The sequence below is a fragment of the Pelmatolapia mariae genome, linkage group LG3_W, assembly GCF_036321145.2.
Source record: "Pelmatolapia mariae isolate MD_Pm_ZW linkage group LG3_W, Pm_UMD_F_2, whole genome shotgun sequence".
NCBI lineage: Eukaryota > Metazoa > Chordata > Actinopteri > Cichliformes > Cichlidae > Pelmatolapia > Pelmatolapia mariae.
In genome coordinates, this window is record NC_086229.1 from 1625371 (window position 1) to 1650452 (window position 25082).

A 25082-nucleotide genomic window follows, 5' to 3' on the forward strand; every position below is an offset into this window, starting at 1 on the left:
TTGTCTGAAGGTTAAAAAAAAGATAAGTGCGATTTATTTTCCCAAGTAGACCATTATGGCTTTTGCTTGGATTGTTTTATTTTGAGTTATTAAAATCACAATGGACAACAAAGTGGGACGGAAAAGAAAAAAAGAGAGACAAGTTGGGAAGATATTTAACAGAAGGGCACAGAAAAATATCAAAGAAGCGGGGAAGAGGAAGAAAAGAAAATGTTCTTCAACACCTGCTGAAAAAAACAACAACAGAAAAAAAACCCAATAACATCAAAACAGGGAAACCACAGCAACAACACGAATAAGCATGAGTGACATTAAATAATAACTATTAAATGTTACTGAGCCACACACAGTATTAATGATACTTGACATTTTTAGAGGTAGCAGCTGACCAAGATAGTGTGCGTCTGTGAGTACCTGTTTATACGCCTGTGTGTGTGAGTGCAGGTATATTCATAAAGTTTATCCACACAACTGTCTAAAAGATGCAAGATGGCGCTGGAGTGATGGCAGCCTTTCCAAGTAGCTCTAAAACACCATCCTTGTTTCTTAACTTTTAACTATCTTTAGACTAGTCTTTCAAACTTTTTTCACGGCAATGTGTCACGGTGTCACATAGGCTGTGTTCACTGTTTCTTCTGGTGAAATCATCTTCTCATGTTTTTATAGAAAGATGATGAAAGAACCTGTAGAAGAACCACTAATCAAAGCAGCTTCATCAGCAGGTAGGAGACCAGTGGTTTGTGTGATGACATCTCTAGATATTAGGTAGATTTCTTTCCCTTTTTGTAATGTCTTTTGGAAAAATTGCCAAAGCATTTACACATCGTTATGTATATACAGTGGTCCTTTGCTAAATGCGGTTCAACCTTTCATGGCCTCACTGTTGTGCAGATTTTTTTCTTTGTGCAATTTTGCATGCTTTGTTTTGTTTTGTTTTGTTTACTGCACTGTTAGCAAAACAAAACAAAACAATCAGGTGTTCTGCGTCCTGATTCGCTGTAGACCATTGTCAATCAATCTCGTGCCGTGTCTCCTGTACAGTACAGAATGCGTTCAGCTTGTCAAATTTACATAAATCTTTGATCCCTAGCAATATGACTATGAAGTGCTGTTCTGTATCTTTGTTTGTTTTCTCCCTAACAAACACAACAATGTCAATAAAATGTTTTGCACCGTTAAAGGCACTTGCGGTAGCACCAAAAAGGCAGAGAAAGATGCGAACCATAAGCGAAAAAAAACAGTCAGATAAATCAAACTTTACTCAACTCATTCTTCTTGCTTCCTCTACTTCTGTACCATTGATTCATTAACGTTGAATTCTCTGGTTTGAACTTTATGTTTAAACAAGAGAGGAAAGTGTGAAAATGTTCATGCCTGTCTGAGAAAAGTGGATAAAGTATGTAGTGAGGGGTTTTACAGCCTTAAAGCATTTATAATAATTGTAAAAAATAAAGCTGGCTACTTCATGGATTTCACCTATCGCAGGTTATTTTTAGAACGCAACTTCCGTGATAAGCGAGGGACCACTGTACTTGTCTTTAAAAAACAAACAAAAGCAAACAGTTTTTATGGTCATGTTGAAATGTGTTGTAAAATGTCTTAATCCTTCTTTGGCACATTTCCATTGCATGATAACTGCCAGTCTAAGAAACCTGGAAAAGAAAGCAACTGGCATTTTTAAAAATTTTGAACCAACAGACCTCAAAATTCAGTATTTAAATATGAGATGATGGAAGATTTTTAAGATTCAGAGTTTCTACTTTTAAAACAGCAAAGTTTGAGTGGGATACATGTTCATGTCTCTTTCTTCTTCTTATAGAGGAGGAGCTTGTCAGGGTGCGAACAGCCTTTGTTTGGAGAGTTTCAACAGAAATCCTTAAACAGCTCCTTGAGGCCCTGGTAACTGATGGTGTCTTAAATGAATTAGAGAAAGATTCGATACTGGAAGGGAACCCTGTCAGAGCAGATAAGGCCCGCAGCTTCATCGATACAGTAAGGAAGAAAGGGGACAAAGCCTCCAGGATAATGATCCGACATCTTCAGATCAAAGATCAATCTCTTTTCTCTCAACTGCATTTATACTCTGATCCATCTGCTCAGCAAGGTAAGGTCGCTTTTTTCTGTAAGAATGGTCTCTTTTCAGTGCTTGTTGAGATGTGACAGTGTAAAACCTTAGAGATCAATATAACAAAAAACAGAAGGCAAGAACTTCATTCTACAACATGCATTTGGATTTGTTATACAGTGCTGCTCACAAATAAAAAAAAATCCAAAAGGTCATGCAGGACTATGAAGAAATTATTTCACATATGTGTTTGACTTAAAACAGACTACACAGATTAGTTTTAAACAGCTGTTCATCAAACTGGAACTTCTTAGCTGTATTGACTTGAGAAGTCTTATTTAGTTGTTAAAATTGATTGCCTTAAAAATGTAAGCATCATTTGTGTGACTTCTTGAGTGCTTTAGAATCCCTCGAAGAAAAATTGTTCCATTCTTCTGAGAGTCACAAGGTGTATATTCCCCTTTTCTAATTTAGAGTTGGAATTTAATGTGAATTATTGAATTCTCCTCATATGCTCTTTTGAAAACGTGGTTGTAGCAGTAGGGGACATCTTGACAATTCAATTTGATAATAGTTAGTGCCAAAATTTGGAGAAGAGGCTGTTGAGAGACAACGCCGGTCTCTCCGATTCTTTTGTCTTGGTAGAGATCATGCAGAGATGTTTCCAAGTTTTACACAATCGTTTTATTACCCATTTTCCTTACAGATGCATCTGGAGATCAGTACCCTGCATCCTATGCATTCCTATGCTAAAGGCTGATCTGAGGAGCATACCTCACACACACGTTTATAGAGTAAGGGAGGCTGCCCTTTGGCACTCCCCTCAGTAGTCTTCCACTACTCTCTCTATTGCTTACCCTGGGGTTTCCCTCCCTCAGGCTTGTACCTGTGGCTTCCTTTCCTGGCCTCTGCAGTGGGGGTTGGGTGTTCTCCTGCCCTGCACCCCAGTTTTTTGTTCCAATTCCAAAGGATTTGAAAAACAGGAACCTCATTAGTGATCTTTAGCACACATAGTGATATTTGTGCCCATCTTTCATCAATGTCAGAAGCCTATATGAAACCAAACACAAACATTGTGAGGGAGATGATGTTACTAGATATCAGTCATCATCATGCCTCCTGCCCTGTGTGCAATCACTAAAACACACAGAGATGATAACATGAAAATATAAAAGAATATTTAAAAAACATTAATCTGGTACCATAACCAGCTAATCTCATAGCATATCTTGGCAGAGATTTAAGTAGTAGAGTCAGAATAAAAATTTAAAAAAAAATCAAATCCAAGATAGAAAATGTGCAAAGAACCACCGACCAAAATGTAAAGAGTAAGAAACCAAGAGTTCACAGTGAATGATAACAAAAGTACCTTTTGTCCTTTTCCTCCGGGCAGATACCCTAAAATTGAAGCTTTTCAGTTTAGTCATAATGTGACTGAAAGCATTTTCTCTTTACCTTAATAGCAGAATGGTGCTGTTATAATCCATGACATTTTGTCTTTGTTGTAATTTTAGATCTACATCAGTCCGAGGAAAACTCAGAGAAAAAAGCGAGAAGAAACAAGTGTGTTTACTATTATTGTATATATTTTTATTTATTCAGAGGCTCTTCAAAATTGTCAGCCTAGACTTAAATCTGCTCTAAGGAAGAAGTTCCAGTGTGTGTTTGAGGGCATCGCTAAAGCAGGAAACCCAACCCTTCTGAATCAGATCTACACAGAGCTCTACATCACAGAGGGAGGGACTGCAGAGGTCAATGATGAACATGAGGTCAGACAAAGTGAAACAGCATCCAGGAAACCGGACAGACCAGAAACAACAATCAGACAAGAAGACATCTTTAAAGACTTACCTGGAAGGGATGAACCAATCAGAACAGTGCTGACAAAGGGAGTGGCTGGCATTGGGAAAACAGTCTTAACACAGAAATACACCCTGGACTGGGCTGAAGACAAAGCCAACCAGGACATCCAGTTCATCTTTCCATTCACTTTCAGAGAGCTGAATGTGCTGAAAGAGGAAAAGTTCAGCTTGGTGGAACTTGTTCATTACTTCTTTACTGAAACCAAAGAAGCAGGAATCTGCAGCTTTGAAGACTTCCAGGTTGTGTTCATCTTTGATGGTCTGGATGAGTGTCGACTTCCTCTGGACTTCCACAAAACTACAATCTTAACTGACCCTAGAAAGTCCACCTCAGTGGATGTGCTGCTGATAAACCTCATCAGGGGGAAACTGCTTCCCTCTGCTCACCTCTGGATAACCACACGACCTGCAGCAGCCAATCAAATTCCCCCTAACTGTGTTGACATGGTGACAGAGATCAGAGGATTCACTGACCCTCAGAAGGAGGAGTACATCAAGAAGAGATTTAGAGATGAGGAGCAGGCCAGCAGGATCATCTCCCACATCAAGACATCACGAAGCCTCCACATCATGTGCCACATCCCAGTCTTCTGCTGGATCACTGCTACAGTTCTGGAGGATGAGCTAAAAACCAGAGAGGAAGGACAGCTGCCCAAGACCCTGACTGAGATGTACATCCACTTCCTGGTGGTTCAGGCCAAAGTGAAGAAGGTCAAGTATGATGGAGGAGCTGAGACAGATCCACACTGGAGTCCAGAGAGCAGGAAGATGATGGAGTCTCTGGGAAAACTGGCTTTTGATCAGCTGCAGAAAGGAAACCTGATCTTCTATGAATCAGACCTGACAGAGTGTGGCATCGATATTAGAGCAGCCTCTGTGTACTCAGGAGTGTTCACACAGATCTTTAAAGAGGAGAGAGGACTGTACCAGGACAAGGTGTTCTGCTTCATCCATCTGAGTGTTCAGGAGTTTCTGGCTGCTCTTCATGTCCATCTGACCTTCATCAACTCTGGAGTCAATCTGCTGGAAGAACAACAAACGACCTCCCAGAAGTCTGAAACAGCAGAATCTTCAGTGACAAAAGAATTTGCAGAGAAAGACTTCTACCAGAGTGCTGTGGACAAGGCCTTACAGAGTCCAAATGGACACCTGGACTTGTTCCTCCGCTTCCTCCTGGGTCTTTCACTGCAGACCAATCAGATTTTCCTGCGAGGTCTGCTGACACAGACAGGAAGTAGCACACAGACCAATCAGGAAACAGTCCAGTACATCAAGAAAAAGCTCAGTGAGACTATGTCTTCAGAGAAAAACATCAATCTGTTCCACTGTCTGAATGAACTGAATGATCGTTCTCTAGTGGAGGAGATCCAAGAGTACCTGAGATCAGGACGTCTCTCTAGATATAAACTGTCTCCTGCTCAGTGGTCAGCTCTGGTCTTCATCTTACTGTCATCAGAAAAAGATCTGGACGTGTTTGACCTGAAGAAATACTCTGCTTCAGAAGAGGCTCTTCTGAGGCTGCTGCCAGTGGTCAAAGCCTCCAATAAAGCTCTGTAAGTATATCTGCACATTTAAAATTTTTATTCTGACCTTTAACTCGTTGCTTCTAAATGTAAATAGAGGTTATTGTGGTTGGTTCTTAAATATCTTTGGACTCTGGAAGGAAGCCGAAGTACCGGGAGAGAACCCATGCAAACACAGGGAGAACATGGAAACCAACCAGGGTCTTTGCCCCCAGGGATTCCACCATTTGTCAGATGTTGGTGGAAACAAACTAAGGACTTTGTTGTTGTGAAGCAACAGTGTAAATCACAGCACCACCATGCTGCTAAAATGTGCTGCTGAAAGGTGCACACAAAGGTGCTGTTTTATTGTTTTTAAGACTTTAAGTCTTTAAACAATAAAACAGCATAGTCATATAAATTATGTTGATTACAAAATGTTAATATTTGTAAATTAAAACATATTACATTTATTAATCATTTAAATTCCCTTTCCTAGACATCCTTAGGACATCTAAAAACATTACTCAGTACAAAGTTCAAATGTTGAACATCACATTGACCTCCAAGTTAGGTCACATTTGGCTGGCCAATTCATGGACCTAGTTTGGACGTCATGTAGATGTCCAGAATTAGTCACGGACCAGTGTATCCAGTGTATCCACATGACATAATCAATGTTCACGGGATAATAGCAGACGCTTAAAAGTTGATGTCTACCATAAACCAATGTATATGGATCGGAATTTAAGGTCTGACTCACCATCCACACATCCTGGACAGAGAGGAACGCTGGTTTGAGCGGGGAGTCAGAGAGGCAATTTACATGAAAAGGGAAAGACCATCTCTGTATCGAGGAGCTGGCCTATCTGTCACCATCCTACAATGCTGTGATTGCAGCCATTCTCTAACTCTCTGTGAATGGTACTCATGGCCATTGATCAATGGTCATAATCAGTGATCAGTGGTCTTTGATCAGTGGTTGTTGATCAATGGTCATGACAAATTGCATATTAAGGATCAAGGAACAGACCTCACAAACCCATTGTTCATTAATGGTGCTAATTTCAGTCATTATGCAAATGTACTGTTTATAAGAGTGGGGAAACCTGCAGTCAGCTGATACTGAAGAAGTCACTTGGATGAGTGATTAAACGTTTCTCCCACTGCCAATGCTACATCCACATGAACAGAATCAGCGCTTGGGGATTTACTTACCTGGATAACTGAACGTGCATCAAGACATTTTTGCTATAATAATATCCCTTTCCCACTAGTATCTACGAGGTTTGACTTGAAGCAATTTGACTCGACACATTTTTGGTTGTTACCCATTGCAATTGAGTACCACCTATTGAGTTTAGGGTATTTATAGCAATGTGGCTTAAGGTCCCATGGTGGTATTTGTATATGATACATTTGCCACAACAAAGAACATCTAGTCAGTGGTATATCTGCTGCTCAGTATATGAATTTGTCTCGAACAGAGGCAAGTTAGCAAACTATTGGAGTTGCAGAAAGGTGCAACTAATAAGGTCTCTAAAAGTACAGCAAGCTGTTCATACCTGAGGCCTTGGGAAACTACCAGACGAACACTCACAGCCTGTACCACTTGAAGAAGTACGCAAGAAAGGCCATACAAGAACCATCCAAGGTGCACTCTCAGTGGCAGGTGAACAATATGAGAGCAGTCGCACCATGACCGGAGACAGAGCAGTACTGAAAGATTATATGAGAGAAAGCTGCAATCTATAACAGCCATGCTCAGTGCTAATGGATCTAAGAAGAGACCACAAAATGTTCCTCTCACTGAAAACCTTACACCTACATGAACAGAATCAGATTCTTTAGATCATAGCAAAAATTAATTTCACTAAATACTTGCTTTTATGTCATTAGTTTTTGAGAGATAGTTTTTGAGAGTTCAAACATTGCCTCAGATAAAGTATCTCTGACCAAATCTCTCAGCCCCAAACAGGTTTCCATTTAAATATATAAAATGCAATTGTGGTTTTACTGAACAAATACCAAATGCACTAAAGTTGTCATCTGGGGAAGCAAATATACAAGATTTGATTATTGTGTTAATTATGAATTTTATTGCGTACATAAATATGTATTTTTCTTGTATATATTCAGTGCATAAAGGTATAAAGAGATTTCTTTTCATTACAAACTGCATTTGTTGTTTCAGGCTTAGTGTTCCTAACCTCTCAGAGACAGGATGTGAAGGCGTGTCCTCAGTTCTGAGATCCCAGTACTCCAGTCTGAGAGAGCTGAACCTGAGTATTAACAGCCTGGAGGATTCAGGATTTAAGATTTTTTCTGCTGCATTGGAGAGTCCACATTGTAGACTGGAAACGCTCAGGTCAGATCTTGTCTTAATTTCTTTTCATTCATTTAGAAAATCAACCAATTAAAGGATTTGGCTAATAAAGTTCATTTGTATGTAATTGTTGTTGTTTCATAATATGCATGTCCATAATAAAGTAAACAGCCTTTTTTTTCTAACTTTAACACAAAATAATAGGGATTCTTAAAAACAAACATAAAAAATAAATCAAAATTGAATATTGCTATTAGTAGTAGATCTTCACTATAACTTGATTATAGTTTGACACCAATATTTGTTTTGATGTTTGTGTTTTGTTTTGTTTTTTCAGATTGAATATTTGCAACCTCTCAGAGAGAAGCTATGAAACTCTGTCTTCAATTCTGAGTTCCCAGTCTTCTAGTTTAAAAGAATTGGATCTGGGTAACAATAAACTGCATGATTCAGCAGTGAGGCTTTTGTCTATTGGACTGAAGAGTCTCAACTGTAAACTGAATACTCTGAGGTCAGATAAAGTAATATTTTGCTTTGCAGTAATTCGTCTGTTGTGTTCACATCTTACTAGGAAATTTCTGAAGAAAAAAAAAATCAGGACTGAATGTTACTGAATTTTGTAACTCCTCACCGCACCTTAACAAAAGTTGAGTTAGTTTAATTGTTTATCTTTTATTTCTCAGACTGGACCACTGTAACTCCTTAGAGAGAAGCTGTGAAGCTCTATTCTCAGTCCTCAACTCCCAATTCTCTAATTTGAGAGGGCTGGACCTAAGTAACAATGATCTGCATGATTCAAAAGTGAATCTTCTCTCAGTTTCAGTGAAAGGTCGACATTGTAAACTGGAAACTCTAAGGTCAGGATTCAGACTTTTCTGTGATCACCTGTATAGATTTGTCAAATAATCTTTTATTTAATTTTGGGTTGAATTCGGTAGAAATATAAACAAAAGATTTTTCATATTCACATTTTTGTTTATCTGTTAAAAGAATTATTTCATGTAGTGGTCAGTTTAGAGATCTAGGACTTTTTTTTAATTTATATTGCATGTTTAAGAAGAAAATGATAACTTTTATAGCAGCTTTATTCATAAAAGAAATGGCCAACTATTGTGGCTATTTATGTCTGGGGGAAAAAAAAATAGAAAGTCAGGGCTTTGCTGAGCTTCCTGGAGCCTATTTTCATTGGCAGTATTTTTCTGTAAAATTAATTTCTTTCTTCCCACCATCACCAAAACCTGCTCACATTGGATTGTCTGATTGTGGGTTAGTCTCTAACATTTTAAGGTGTTACCTATGAATAAAGTTAAATTAATTTGATTGGACTGAAGTAGTTAGCTGTTGTTATATCTGACAAACAGAAAATGATTGTTGACAGATGGATGGTTGTTTTGTGTGTCTGCAGTCTGTCAGGCTGTATGATCACAGGGAAAGGGTGTACTTCTCTGGCTTCAGCTCTGAGCTCCAATCCTTCCCATCTGAGAGAGCTGGACCTGAGCTACAATCATTCAGGAAACTCAGGAATGAAGCTGCTGTCGGCTGGACTGAAGGATCCAGGCTGGAGACTGGACACTCTCAGGTATGGAGAGAATGTCTGACAGAGGAGGAAGAGCTAGAAATATTTCCTGTATCCTTCACTCCCATCCTTACTCTTTCATGCAAATGTAACAATAACAAAAATAAGTTTTTACTGGGCCATGTTAAAATAAATGTTTAGTTATTATTCTCTTGTTTGATATCAATAAGAGAGAAAATATGTACGAGAGATAATTTATCGTCGATTAGGCATTAAATGTAGATTTTGTCAGACTATGGGTCGTGGTGTGTGAAAGGAGCGGACTCGAACGCAGATCTCCTTTTGCAATGAGACAGTGAATTTATTTACAGTGTGAAATAATAACAGTCCAGTGTGAAATCCTTCGGCCATGGCTTCCCTTGGTCAATTCACCCAGCTCCCCAAAGTGGAGTGTGGCGATGGCAAAACAGGCGACACTCCGTGCGTTAATTTCCCGCTCATGAATCAGCTCCTGTGTTCTCCTCTCCACCTCCTGGTGCGAAAGACAAAAAGAGTGAGAAGCAATCCGAAAGGGAGTATGAAAGAGCACACTATCAAAACACTACTAACGAGCTTAGTCTAATGATCCAGTGCTGACTGAAGCCTGGTCACAGTGTTAAATACATCGGGGTTTGATGGCGGATACTTCATGGCAGCTGGTGAGTGTTAATTAATCGGCGGTGTGCAGAAACTACTTCCGTGTTGGTGGACGTGCCTCCAGGGAAGTGCGGCTCCATCAAAATAAACACAAACATAAACGATCAGGTGGCCCAGCAGAGCTGGTCAGACCCTGACACTATGTCATGGTTACCAAAATTTTAGACAGAAGCAAAGCGGCTTTCCTAGCATTTACTACTCACTCAGCTAAAAAAGGAAGAGAATAAGTGTTGCTGAACTGTACAAGGTTTGTTAGACACTTTGATGTGTGGTATGCATGTCATGACATTAGTAAACAAATATTAAAGGTCATGAATGAGAACAAAGACAAGGAAAATAAAGATAATGAAGGTCACAGTTTAAATTGGTCCTATTTAATTCAATATAGTGGCGTACTGGCAGATCCAGGACCAGTCCAAATCATCAGCAGTTTCACCATTTTCAAATCCACGTATAGACTGAAGTGTATTTGGGAAACTGCTGTTCCTTTATCAGTGTCTAATAGTATGTGTATGAGAACCATGTGTCGATGCTGAGAGAGACTGTGCTGCTCTGACCCCTCCTCCTTTCAGGGTGGAGCCTGCTGGAGTCCGATGGTTGAGACCAGGTCTGAGGAAGTGTAAGTGTGTTTTTAATGTGATTCATGAAAACAAAGCAGCACACATTCAACCATCTTCAAACTTTCACATCACTCATTCACATCTCTGATGTCAGGAGTCATCATCAAAGTGTCAATCAATGAACAGATGATGGATCAATAACTGCACCTGGATTGTGTTTGTTCTCTCCATCAGATTCCTGTCAACTCACAATCGACACCCGGATTTTATGTCTCTCCTGGTGCCTCAGTGTCCCTGTGTTGAGTTGAATGTAAAGAGTGTCTCCTGTTAGAGAAACACTCTGACTGTTGAACAGATAGTTCAGTCTGTACATGTCTGTCTCTTTCACCCAGAAACACATTTTCAGATTCATGGATTCAATCAGTTGATGTTTTAAACTGTTCTAAATGATTCCTTGTAAACTTCTTTCTCTTCAGTCCTTTAAAGATGGAAGCTCCCATTATTCCAGGATCCACATGTTGTTTTTCAGTCTTTTTCCACTCAAAGCTTCACAGTGAATATCTGTATGTTGTGTTATCTGAAGTTGCGTTCACAACCAGTTCCTCTGCATTTTCAACAAGTCTGAGCTCATTAAAATGAATCCAAATGTTTGATTTCTCTTTCTTAATGGGATGTTTCCATCATGGCTGAATAAGTGGACATCCAATAGTAATAGTACATTCAGCATCTCTCATGTTTCTCTCATTGTATAAAAACAGCTGCTTTTAAAAACGGATCCAATCACAGAAACATGAACTTCCATATTGATCAGATCAATACGTACAGCTCTGATGTCACTGACATCTCCTTGAACTCTTCATTGATGGTAATTTGTGGCCATCTGCTGGTGAGAAGATGAACTCCATGATTTCAGTTTAATGGGCACAGATGACATGAAGTGTTTTAAAACCAGCTTTTTCTAATTGTTCAGGGTCCTGCTCCAGGAAACGGCTTTCAAAATAAGTCCTCAGTCTGAGTTAACAGTCCATCAATGGGCGTTATTAGCAGTTATCAGCCCCATAACTGTGGCTCAGATTGGCCCTCCTGCACCTGCTAGCAGCCTCAGTAGGTCGTTATCACCAATTGGTGATCGCTGTGTCGCTGTTGGAGGGACGACGATGAATCCAGATCCAGTACAGACAGACTCCAGTTCACTTCACACTGAGACGGGTGCAGAGCAGCTAACTACTGATAAATGTCTATTTAATCAGTTTGAATATGATTTCCTCATGAATAGAAACAGATTTAATAATGAAAAGGCTTCTGAACGTTATTCTTTTGCCACAAGCATCATCTGTGTGATGGAAGTTGAGTCTGGAAATAGTTTTTTGCTAGTATATTACTTTAGCTGAGGCTAACTCCAAAGCACGCAATGAGAGTGTTAATAACGTTACTAATGTTCAGTTACACTTTACTAGGTCACATCTGTGACACACGTCATTTAAATAAAGAAGGAAATATTGGCTCTGTTTTGTCTGCTGTGCCCAAAAGTGACTCCCCGTATTTAAACTGCTATGAATAACTTGTTGGTCTATAATATGTGAAACACGTGTCAAATGTATCCATCATGAAAGATATCAGGTCATCTTGAGCCACAAAAACATTCCTATCATGAGGTAGAAGCTGGAATCAGTTTGTTGCAGACGTTTATATATCCGATATTTCTCCAGTTAAAAGTCACGTTGAAATTTAAAAATGTCTAATAAAAAATGTAAAATGTAATACACCAAAGAAACACATGACAAGCAACAGGGGTGGGTAAAGGGTGAGAGACAGCCAATGTAGACAGTACATCCGGGCCTGCAGCCTATGCGCTGGTCTCCATGATCCACCGTCAGCATCGGAAGGGAATAAGCGTCGAAGGCGTTTGGAAAGGGAGGGGGGAGGAGTGTGTGCATATCAGTGTATATGTATGTGTGTGTGTATCCAGAGTTCAGCTGAGACAGTGTCCTTCGCCCTGCTAGGCTAAGTAAACAGTCTTCCAGCCAACCCAGGTGGCCTTGCATGGAATGGGAAGGAACAGACTAAACACAGTCATTATCAGGGTGTTTTTGTTCAGCTTCAGCCCTGCGACCGCAGCTGGCGCCAAAGGGGTATCCGCAAGAAGTGATGGTGGTTTTACTTTACTGCGAACAACTCATATGAATTTCAAAGCTGTTCCAACAGTCCGACACTGGTCTCTCAATCTCCCATTGGAGAGCCGTGAGCTTCTCCATGATGTTATCAAACTTGTGCTCAAAGAGCCGATTCTGAGAACTCACAACCGCAGTGAGCTTCTCCAAGATGTGATCCAATTTGCATTCAGAGGTGTTATTCTGAGCGAGCCCCTCCAGATGTGATCCAGTTTGCACTCAGAGGTCTTGTTCTGAGTATTCACGGCAGCCGTGCGGTTCTCCAAGATCTTATCCGTGCTGCACTCAATGAGCCCATTTTGAGAAACTCACGCCTCGTCCCATCGTTTCAGTCCCAGCAGGCAGCCTTGTGGGGGTTTGAACAGCTGCTTCCGCTTCCTTAATTCTTCGATAAGCCAGGGCCAGGCCAGCTCCGATCAGCAAAAACCCTGTTACCATGGTTCCGAATAGGTAGATATCTTCAGCACTCAGGCTCACCCGAGCCCAGACTTCTCGTTGAGAAAGGGGTGTCAATTGCATTCAGAGACCAGTTGATCCAATCCATAATTCTCTTTTAGGTTTTAGAGAACAGACTGTGAGAGAGTGTTCCAGGGAAAAGTAATAAAAAAAAAACACGAGACTAGACAAGGACACAAGAGGCTAAGCAGGGAAGCTAAGGGAGAGGAGAGGAGAAAAGTGCGACCGCCTTCGCCGAGAGCCAAACGAACAAGTATAACTGGGATGGCCTTTGGTGACAAGACCAAACATGGGGTTAATTAAAGTTGGCCCGGCTGAAGATGCACCTGACACTCTCTGACAGCCTAAACTACCCAAAGTTTTCAAAAACCCCTCATTTCCAAAATTTATAGATTACTTTTGACAGCAGAACTGACCAAACTGTCGGGAGCATTCATTGTTTTTACTGTGCAGCTGGCTTTGCACCTGTTGATCTTTGAACTCACTTTGTCCATAAAACTGTCAAAGGTGACCCATTAAAATGATGGATGATGTAGTCTGTTAACCTTCTACACAGGCTGGGTCACATTTGCCTTCTTGCATTGAGTTGGATCCAGAATCAAAAATGCTTTGATGCTAATTTAACTGACTCCAATGTTTGGAATCATGTCTGATTTTCGTTCCACTTCTCACGTATGCACCACTTTTTATTGGTCTTTCACGTGTAATTCCAATAAAATTGATTCATGTTTGTGGCTGTAATGTGACAAAATGTGGAAAAGTTCAAGGGGGCCGAATACTTTTGCAAGCCACTGTAAGTCCCATTCCCTGTAGGCCAGAACTCCTGCCAGAGTAAGATTGCTTCCCTTTTTATGGAAGCTTTGTGTGTTTTCCAGACTTATGGAGATCTCACTTATTTACGTTTTTTTTTGTTGTTGTTGTTGCCATTTTTGTCTCCCCCCATGTGTTTTAGTTGATCTAATCAGCCAGTATTTAAGATTCTGTTTGTGTTTCGGTTGTTTGGTAGTTTTTTTTTGTTCATTTAAGTTTGATTTTGGTTCAGCAGTTTGCTGTGGAGCTTTATAAAAAAGTTTAGTTTAGTTCTGTTAAGTTTGACTCCTTTTAGGACAAAAAACTCTTATTTGAATTTTTGTAATGTTTTGTATTACTTAAGCAGAATTTTACTGTAATAAAAACAGTGTGATGATGAAATGATGTATTATACCTCTGGCCTTTAGCTATATTGGTATATTGTTAAAAAATATATATTGTTTGAGGATTTTTGTTCTACGATTTTTGAAGTTTTAGTTCTTTTAATTTTTTTCATGTTGATTCCCATTTTGATGGCACCAAGGAGATTAGACTCATATCTTATAAGTCCCCCCTTCTGTTTCAGAGGTTTCAATGTTTAGTTGCTTCTTGATTTGTTTTCTTGATTACATTCAGAGGAATTTTTGTTCACCCAGGGGTTCATATCTCCCTAATTTCCTCATGTGTGTATTATGGTAATACAGGAAACTACAACAATTTTAATAATAAACATTTAAAAAACAAATTTGGAGGATTATTATTTTTCTACTAGTCTTAAAACACATCTTGTAAATTTTCAGAGAAATATAGACATTAAATTTCTTGATTTCAGACTTTTAATCAAACCATGCTTTTCACTCACACACAATTTACCAAATACAATGATTGTAATGGTTTTAACACTTGAACCAAAACTACACTTTCAGTGCAGTGGATGTCTAGCTCTGGGATTGTAACTTTTCGTTGAGAGAGTCATTTCCAATTTCAATGATGTTTCTCAGGGCGTTCATTATTATGGCATCAATGGCAGGATTCAGTTCTGTTTCTGAATGGTAGTTCTTCACTGGAAAAATAGAGTGAATAGGGGTGCCCACACGTTTGCTGAACTGCTGAATCTAAATAAAAATTAAAAAAAATAAAAAAGTTCAGAAATTACTGATCAAAGATCAGGGTTGTTAACAGAATTACAAAAAAATATGATAATTATTTTGACAGTTTAATTATATTGCATTTCTGTATAAAACTGTATTAAAATAATATACCTTTTGCTGCAGAGATTTGCTCTTGTAGACATCTGTCACATAATCGTTTATCTCAGGAAAAGCCTCGTCAATTTTGGTAAAAATTGCCACTTGTGGAATCCCTGACCAAATACAACACAAATGTTGGGTGAATGGATTGTGATGTGAGATAAGTGCTTCCTAACACTTCTGGTTGTACATAAAAGACTGTGGTCTATGAGGAAGACTCGTGAAAAATTTGATAACTTCTAAATGACTGTGATTACGACTGTGACTGTGATTTGTGAACTGTGATTATAACTGTGAATCCAAAGACCAGGTACTTGGAGCTGCTACGTTAGCACATATAAGTCTGATGTTGGCGGAATAGAACTGACAGTTGAGATAATGTACAGGATATACAAGGGGAAACTGTGGGTGTTTTAGCAAAGAAACTGATACACTGTGGCTCCAATTGCTCAGTGTAGCCCTCTCTTACAAACTCTGGTTTAGACTCTGAGCTTACCTACATTCTGCAAATCTCAGGTGGGTTATGTTTGCTTCCTGTTTGTATGTTCTGTATGTCTTTGTGCCATTTGCTGTTGTGAAGATAGCTCACACTTGTTCAATTCTTTCATTTTCACTTACAAATGCTGTATAATACGGTGGCCCTGAAGTGCAAACCACAAAAACAAATCACAAAACGCACAACAAATTGAAAAGCGCAAAAACAAATCTCTTAACGCAAAAACAAATTGAAAAGCGCAAAAACAAATCTCTTAACGCAAAAACAAATTGAAAAGCGCAAAAACAAATCACTTAACGCAAAAACAAATCACTTAACGCAAAAACAAATTGAAAAGCGCAAAAACAAATTCACTTAACGCAAAAACAAATTGAAAAGCGCAAAAACAAATCACAAAACGCACAACAAATTGAAAAGCGCAAAAACAAATTGAAAAGCGCAAAAACAAATTGAAAAGCGCAACAACAAATTGAAAAGCGCAACAACAAATTGAAAAGCGCAACAACAAATTGAAAAGCGCAACAACAAATTCACTAAGCGCAAAAACAAATCACAGAACACACAACAAATTGAAAAGCGCAAAAACAAAAACCAAACCGGAAGAGGTAGGTACCAATGCTGCAACAACAGGCATCACTGATTGGATGATGGATCCGGTAGCCTTTTGAACCGGAAGTTGTTCTGTTCGGAAGTTTGGTGACTGCTCTAACAACTTTTTTCCACAACTTGGACAAAACATGTTGGCTGTATCCCAATTCAGGGTCTGCAGCCTTAAAGGATGCATTTTAAGGCCGATTACGTCACAGCGGCGCGCCGAAGGCTGTTCCAATTCAAAGGCTGCTCGAAATGCGGTCCTCAAATTCGGCCTTCATTTCCCTGAATTTTAAGGCTGTGGCGGGGTAGACTTCGTGGCCCAACATATTCCACAATTCATAGCGCGGCAGTCACTGTGGATAATTTTGCCGCTGACGGCAGAAGCGTAGCGGCCGAAGAGTAAACTGTTAAACGTAAGTACTGAATATGATGTCACTTTTTTATGTGCAAATGTTTAATAATGAGGAACATTAAAACATTACTGTTGGCCAGATGTCGTTATTTGCCATTAGCGATGTTTGTACTTTCAACGTTTACTTTGTTTTAAAGCATTTAAAATATAATAATACAATAGTTGACCTTAATCCTACAGAGAATGTGATGATTTTATGGATAATTAAAGTCAGTCATATATCCACAAACACAACAAGCTGAAAGTCAGTGATGCTGCTCGGTTTGCAGTCCTGAATATCACGGCACAAGCAGGATTCACTGCACTGTTAATGTTAGCTATGTTATATTGCTGCCTCTGTTCGGTGGTGTCGAGCCAAATGGACTTTAACGTGTGCTTGAACGAGCTGACGGTTCACTCGTTAAGCTGAAAGAAAGATGCTTTAATCACAGGAGTCACACATGCGTCCACTGGACCATCTGGGACTCTTCTTGTTTAGCACTCATAATAACACAAACACTAAATCCTCCTTCTCTGTGCTGTTTTGTAGCAGTGTATACACCTGAGACTGTCACCTGTCTGTCTGTCCTGCACTCTCTCTCTGTTTCTTTCTCTCTGATTGTGGAATAAAAGTATGAACATGTGCTTATAAGTTACACTTGTGTTTGAATCCTGCAGCTTATCACACATTTGATTTCCATGTGTGACAACTGCAAGTGTCCAGAGTGAGGACAGACTGAGGGACCCACTGCTGCACATCATCTGTGAGGCTTTGCACCCCTGATGATCCACCAGGACAAACTCAGCAGTGTGTGAGGAAGAGGAGGAGGAAGAGCCAGCAGCAGCTGACAGATGGAGAGAATAGACAGACTGTTCCCTGTTTGTGAAGGACTGCTAGGAAAGTTTAACATAACTAATTATCTGTCCTGAATCATTATTAGGTAATGTTCACATAATTTGATCATCCCAGTGTTTTCAGTGTGGGAGAAAGTACTCAGGGCCTTCAAGTTACACACTATGAAAGGCAGCAACAAGTTTAATATTCAGAAACCTAAAGTATGTATCAGCAGCAGAATGGAGCTAAAAATAAATGTTTGTTTCAGTTCTATGAAGCTTTGAGTATTTTGGATTAGTAGCACTACTGTGTTTGTTGCATCATATTGCTGTAATTGTTTATATGCTTTATATATTCTGAGGTAAGTTGATCTATAGTGTTACATCATATTCTATAAGGATGTTATGTGTTTGTAGACTTTCTGCCCAGTTTGACCCATTTAGCAGAAGTCAGTCTGTTTAAGGCTCTGATATCTATTCTGTATGACTTAAAGCAGTTATGACATGGTCTGATTTTCTCACCCAATAAAGGAATATTTAATATATCAGTCTACTCTTTATTTTATCAGCAACAGTTATCACAGCTCGTACATTTTCTTTTTACACATATATGTAAGCATTGAGCCAAATTTAGTAATGCCAACATATTACACGGACAATATTTGTCTCTTATATATAATACATCTACATATACACTGTCAAAGATACTTGTCTTTGAGTGAAGATTTAATGTGATAGGACATATAAATAACTGCAACTTGAATCTTTACTGAAGCTCAGTAAACATGAATTTCACTCACATGTGCTGTACCAGTGTACCTGCACATGTGATGTGACAATAGAAGTTATTTGATTTGAGAGTTCAAACTCACTGCTGTAATAACTTATGATTAATAACTATAATATTGGCCATATCATATTTACACTGACTTTAGTCTCATGAACAACATTAGCTAATTGTTATTTACTAGCTAATCTTAAATGACTGTTCAGTACAGATATGAAGGGCAGCAATCATATTTTACAGTCCTGTGGTCTCAGCCTCAGATACTTATTAAATCACACAAAGCTCGTGTAGAAACAAACACACGAACAAAATATGTTCTCCTTCATTTCCGTCAAAGCTGTATGAAACGTTTCCAGCGGTTGGTGTTATGGTTGCTAGGCAACCTGGGCAGCGCGACGGAGGCTAGACCGTCCCATTTCACAAGCCTCGCACTTCCGGCCTTAGTGGTCTTTGAGTACGCGGCCCTTGAGGATCGTTGAGGCTGCGTACTTTAGGGCTGCAGACCCTGAATTGGGATCCGTCGACTGCTCTTTCTCATAACCACGTTCGGCAGAACAACTTCCGGTTCAAAAGGCTACCGGATCCATCACCCAATCAGTGATGCCTGTTGTTGCAGCATTGGTACCTACCTCTTCCGGTTTGGTTTTTGTTTTTGCGCTTTTCAATTTGTTGTGTGTTCTGTGATTTGTTTTTGCGCTTAGTGAATTTGTTGTTGCGCTTTTCAATTTGTTGTTGCGCTTTTCAATTTGTTGTTGCGCTTTTCAATTTGTTGTTGCGCTTTTCAATTTGTTTTTGCGCTTTTCAATTTGTTTTTGCGCTTTTCAATTTGTTGTGCGTTTTGTGATTTGTTTTTGCGCTTTTCAATTTGTTTTTGCGTTAAGTGAATTTGTTTTTGCGCTTTTCAATTTGTTGTTGCGCTTTTCAATTTGTTGTTGCGCTTTTCAATTTGTTTTTGCGTTAAGTGAATTTGTTGTTGCGCTTTTCAATTTGTTTTTGCGTTAAGAGATTTGTTGTGCGTTTTGTGATTTGTTTTTGTGGTTTGCACTTCAGGGCCACCGTAGTATAAGGCAAAAACAATCTTCTGTTTTGATGAGCTCAAGCAAGATACTTAACTATAAAATAAGTATTTCTTAAACCTCTATTAACACACTCACATACAATGAGCTCATAGCTTAGTCATTATATATGTAAATTTGTATCTAATTACTTTGTCAATCACATTTTGCATTTATAAATTATATACTAAGAAAGAATAATGCTTTAAAAATAAGGAATTAAGAACTGACTAATAGCTTAACAGTGTGAATAAGTGTTATTCTTTATTGATGGGTGTTTGCACGGAAATGACAATAAACAAAAACAAGTAATGATGGCTTATATTAGATTTTTTAAGGCAGTTAGTTCCCATTGTAAAAAGAAGAAACAGTGATTTTTGCTCACCCAGATCACTGGCTTCATCTCTGACATCCTGCATTACCTCCACAGTGGCATCATTCATCAGAGATACAGTGTTGGCATCAACAACACAAACCAAAACGTGCACTTTGTCGTTCTCAGTTGGAGCTCTGTTGTAGTATCTATCATCTTTTGACAGTTTATTTTCAGGGTTGAACTAAAAGATAAAGTGTAAATATAAAACAAATAATGTAAAATGATGAATTACTGAAAAATTACCAAAATAATATAAAGATCTTTTTCTTTTAACTGAATGTCAGAATTTTAAAACTGCCGAATTTAAAAAATAACTCTACCTTGTAACCATCATTTATGCGACCCTTCAGTGCCTGTTTGACATCTTTCACATGAATTCTTCTCTGTCTTCTGCTGGTGATTTTGAACCCCGCCATGTCATTTAGGACAAAAGGGTAAAAGGTGTTTCCATTCCGGATCCTGTAGGTTCTATACTGTGGATCACATATGAAGAATAATACATTTATTTATTTTCACATTCAAACGCTTTGAGAAACAGGTCCTATAATGATAATAAATTCAGAAGAATTTTGTTATTTTCATAAGTTGTTGCCAAAACAGCATCACCCCTGGGTTAGTGGAATTCCATACCGAAACTTCAAGGTGAAAATTTTGTAAGTTCCTATTTTGGCCTTTTGAAACCAGAAGTGGTGAGCAAGGGGCGAATCTGATAGAGAATCTGGCACTGATAGAGTGCCACTACTACGAGAAAGCGGCATTTGTAACACAAGCTGGTGATGGGGGAGAGGCTAACGAAATTAGACAATAATAGCTATTGTATCTAGTAATATAACTAATAATAATAATGTAACTGATAGGATCTGAACATGGTGCATTCATTTGGCAGAACATAAGACTATACAATGCCAGGTCTCCACCACATGTTAACTAGGGGTGGGTTTTGATAATCTATTTATCGATCGTGATAGCGATTCATTAAAATCCTGAATCGATTTTTAATATAAATTTATTTTCCCCGAAACGCCAGAATCTCAGGTTAAACCTCACAAAATTTCAACAACTACCAAACAGCTAAAACAGTAAATGAGAGCAGGTACACGGATTCTGCACTATGGCGTAAACACAAAGCGCGGACCTGCCGACAGATCAGAATCAGTGAGATGTTGCCTTTCTCACCTGACGGCAAGGACAGGGTCGGGGCTGAAAGCCGACAGCTCGCTGACTCTGGTGTTTTCGGCGGGTCACGCCTTTTTTGCGCTGATTCTAAAGCTATTAGTTTGATCTCTCTCCAAACAATATTGACTGAACCAGCTGCAAAAGAAGATCCAAACTACGGTTCACATTTGGCTTCACATAAACATTGTCATGAATTCCCTTTTACTTTTGCTGTTTTGCTTCCACCACGATAAAATCACACTTCATGCACAGCTCTCTCTCTCTATCTGTCTGTGTCTCTCTCTCTCTCTCTGTCTGTGTCTCTCTCTCTCTCTCTTGCTCTCTCTGTATACTTCAAGAACAGTTTCCTGTCTAAATATAATACCCACAAGTCTACTGTTGTTTACAGCGCTGTTGGCCGCTGTTTTTTTCCCTTTTACATTCTTCCAAAAAGAAAACCTAATTTCTGCTGTTCAATACTGAACAAATTTAAACTTTTTAAAATTATGCAAAATGCAAAACACTTAGCCGTGTCTCTAATAAAACCACTGTAACGTCAGAGGTAACGTTCATATGTTGATTAATGGTTTTCTTTCGTTTTTGATGTACTGCAGAATATTTTTATAAAATCCCAGGCCAGGAAAATCACCTTCATGTTTTTCTGTGTTTTATCTTCAGCTACTTTGACACAAAAGCATCTGCTGTGACGCTCACACCTTTGATAAAGTCTTGCGAGTGTCAGCTTCCTTTTTATAGATACAAAAATATGTAAATGCACTGATCTGAATTATAATCTGTCTGGTACGGGAACTGCTCTGCCTCGGACCGGAAGGCGTTGCAGAGGGTCGTGAAAACTGCCCAGCGCATCGCCGGAGCACCACTTCCTGCCATAAAGGACATCTACAGGAAGCGGTGTCTGAAAAGGGCTGGGAAAATCATCAGAGACCCCAGTCACCCATCACATGGACTCTTCACCCTCCTGCCCTCTGGGAGGCGCTACAGGAGCCTCCGGACTAAGACCACCAGGTACCGGAACAGCTTCTTCCCCACAGCTGTCAGACTCCTGAACTCTGCCTCCTGACATCTGACCCACGTTAAACTCATGGACTGAACATACACACACCCACAACCACTAGCACTTTATCACTATCACAATTATCCACATACCTCACTTATCTTAACTGCACTACTGTATAGTTCTGTGTGAATATCATTCTGTACATATGATAATTTTTAATCCTACAACTGTTTATAACTTGCATAGTTCACATTTCTGTATAACTGTATATCTCAGATTTCTGTATAGTTTTTATTTCACATTTATATCCTGTTCATAGCCTGTACATAGCTTGTACTCACTACAGCCTGTACATACTTATAGTTATAGAATATTCATAACATACTTCACACCGTGTACATTATAACATACCATAATAGACCCATTTCTGTAATATACTTACACATCTATATTATTGCTAATATATATTGTAATATATCTATATCACTAAAGCACTTCTGGATGGATGCAAACTGCATTTCGTTGCCCTGTACCTGTGACATGTGCAATGACAATAAAGTTGAATTCTATTCTATTCTAATTCTATTCTATTCTAATATTTCTGACTGTCTGAGGCAAAATTTCCCAGATTTAAATTGAATCAAATCGAATCGTGGATCGAATCGATTCTAGAAATCAGTGGCGATACCCAGCCCTAATGTTAACTTGGCATACATGACAGTAAAACATAGATAAAAGCCTTCACCAACTTGCACATTCATGGATACAGCCAGATCACTGCTCTGGCTACAAGTTATTTAGTGAGTCACATATTCACTGTTATTGGCATAGTTGTACTCTGTCCATACCTCTTTGGTGCAGCTGGTACCAGATATGTTCTCCACCAAAACCTCACGATGTACTCTCTTTTGTAAGACAGTGTTTACAGAATTGATGAAACTAGATTTTCCAGCTCCAAATGGACCATAAAGGAGGATCCTAAGCTTTTGTTCTTCAACCTGAGGTTTGTAGTTCTCCACAAAATGCTGGTCAGTTGGGTTCTTTCTGCTCAAAGGAAATATTATATTATCTCACACCTTAGATGGAAAAAATGAATTAACATGCAACAACTGGATAGTTCACTGACTAAATAGAAGGAATACGGTAAATAAAATGTATTTTTTTCCATGAGCTTCACTCACCCAAAGTTAATTTGCCTCCATGGGTTTTCAAGAACTGACAAGAAACAATTTAAAGAGAAAATAATGTCAATGTATAGTACATTTTTTATTGGATGACAACTCGTATGATTATAGCTTTTGAATAAACGTACGTGGAGATGGAGGAGCTGTTTTTGAAGACGAAGAACCCATAACTGAAACATGAAGTATTTACTTAATTCAAAGTTTAAATAAATGATTTCATTTTTGCTTTGGATTAAAATGAACCTACCTTTGCTGGACAAAGCCAGAATGTGAACCTATCCACAGTCTTAAAGTCTTCCAAATCTGTTTTTACTTTCATTTTTACAGAACACGTGACTTCTAAGAATCCCCCCGGTTCACAGGTTACTTTCATTTTCATCTTGTTTATAGATAACATAAAAACAGCAACATATTGATGTTTCCACTCTCACGTTTACTGAAAATGTTTAATCTTACAGACTGACCAGGTGCTGTGGTCAGACTGATTACAGATGTGCTGTGTCACTATCTTAGTGACTTATGGAAAATGATAAAATTTTAACTGTGGTTTTTCATTTGGTTGAGTTTGATATACTTCCATCATATAAAGTCATGTATCCACACAATAGGTTCTGAATTATTACAAGCTGCACGTCTCTCTGGAAGCTCTTAAGACACGCCGGAAAGTTTATCAGAGGGCAGTAAAGACTGCCCAAAACTCCTATTTTTCTCAACTAATTGCTATTAATTGACATAACCCTCGTGTTTTGTATAACACCATAAATTCTGTGTTAAATGCAGAAGATCATTGTGAGTGTAAAAATTTGAGATTGTCATTTGTGATATGATATATAAAACCATTGCTTGTATGTGTTTTGATAAAATGTTTCTCCTTATTAGGGTTTATAATCAATCAATCAATCTTTATTTATAAAGCACTTTTCATACAAAAAATGTAGCACAAAGTGCTTTACATGGTTAAAAGCAGCCCACCCCACCCACCCTCCCACACACACGCACACTTAAAGAGTAAATATTATAAGCTTCGGTGTGCACTCTGTCCATACATAAGATGGAGGAAGCTGTCTTGTTGCTATACACATTTAGAAACCACAAGGGTCTGTTCTTCTAAGATGTAAGTTCCTGTTTTTATAGTTTAGCGAGACGTTCGCTTCTGCTTTTCGGCACGTACACATGTTAAGTTCGTTGAAAGGTCACATCCTGTATGGGGGCGACTGATAAGCCTTGTATGGTATGGCGGAACACACACACACACACAGACACAGACAGATGTATACTTTGCTCACACACGTGCCTGCTTAAGACTGTCACGTGTTAATGGAACAATGTGTAACTGCTTACTCGTGTAATCACTGTTGTCAATAAAGGAGGCAGAAATGGGGAATTCAGCTAAGTTCAAGCGGAGGGTGAACAGCTCTTGACCTTGGCCGGCTTCAATGTTCCCTCTAATTTTTCATGTGTCAGAGCGAACACACAAACTCCCTGAGCGATCCCGTGGACCACTGTGAGCGACATTAGACGTGTGCACCAAGGGCGTAGATTTGGCATGGACGGAAGGGACATGTCCCCACCAATATCCAGCGATTACTGAATTGTCCCCACCAATAATTTGATCTCTTCAAGTAAAGAAAAACAAACCCGATAGAAAAAAAACAAACGATCTGTCAACGTCTCATCCACCCAGCGGTGCAGAAAGAGTTAAATTACGTTCTCTACTGGAGTCCTATGTCATGTGACAAATATGGCCAATGTGATTGGCTGTGCCTGTCAGGGAGCTCTGTTTAGTTTCAAGGTTCAAGGTTCTTTATTTGTCACATGCATAGTTATACGAGTATAACACACAGTGAAATGTATCCTGACACGCTCCTCGACATGTGCAAAAATGGGGGGGGGGGGTAGAAAGAAGAACATTATATATGAAGTATATACATTGGGTGAATGTGCAGTAGTAGCAGCAAGCGGGTGAAAAAATAGTAATGTCAAAGTATTTTACTGTAAT

The 25082-nt window shown here is 39.0% G+C and overlaps 2 protein-coding genes across 2 annotated transcripts in view; one reads left to right on the plus strand and one right to left on the minus strand.

Annotated features, from left to right (window-relative positions):
• LOC134615614 (NLR family CARD domain-containing protein 3-like) overlaps positions 1-10835 on the plus strand; it is a 182888-nt gene extending 172053 nt beyond the window's left edge. Inside the window, exons 4-8 of the mRNA XM_063460173.2 lie at positions 3668-5480; positions 7624-7797; positions 9161-9334; positions 10540-10586; positions 10762-10835. Coding sequence (XP_063316243.2) covers positions 3668-5480; positions 7624-7797; positions 9161-9334; positions 10540-10586; positions 10762-10835 — 2282 coding nt within the window. The remainder of the gene's footprint in view (positions 1-3667; positions 5481-7623; positions 7798-9160; positions 9335-10539; positions 10587-10761) is intronic.
• A 3959-nt stretch (positions 10836-14794) lies between these two features.
• LOC134624148 (interferon-induced protein 44-like) lies at positions 14795-23396 on the minus strand. Its single transcript, XM_063469127.1, has 8 exons — positions 23331-23396; positions 23212-23253; positions 23081-23114; positions 22748-22943; positions 20047-20199; positions 19736-19907; positions 15206-15306; positions 14795-15058 (listed from the first exon to the last, which is right to left on the minus strand). The coding sequence occupies exons 2-8, from the start codon at positions 23249-23251 to the stop codon at positions 14882-14884; spliced, it is 873 nt and encodes a 290-aa protein (XP_063325197.1). The 5' UTR covers positions 23252-23253; positions 23331-23396; the 3' UTR covers positions 14795-14881.
• Between the last annotated feature and the right edge of the window lie 1686 nt (positions 23397-25082).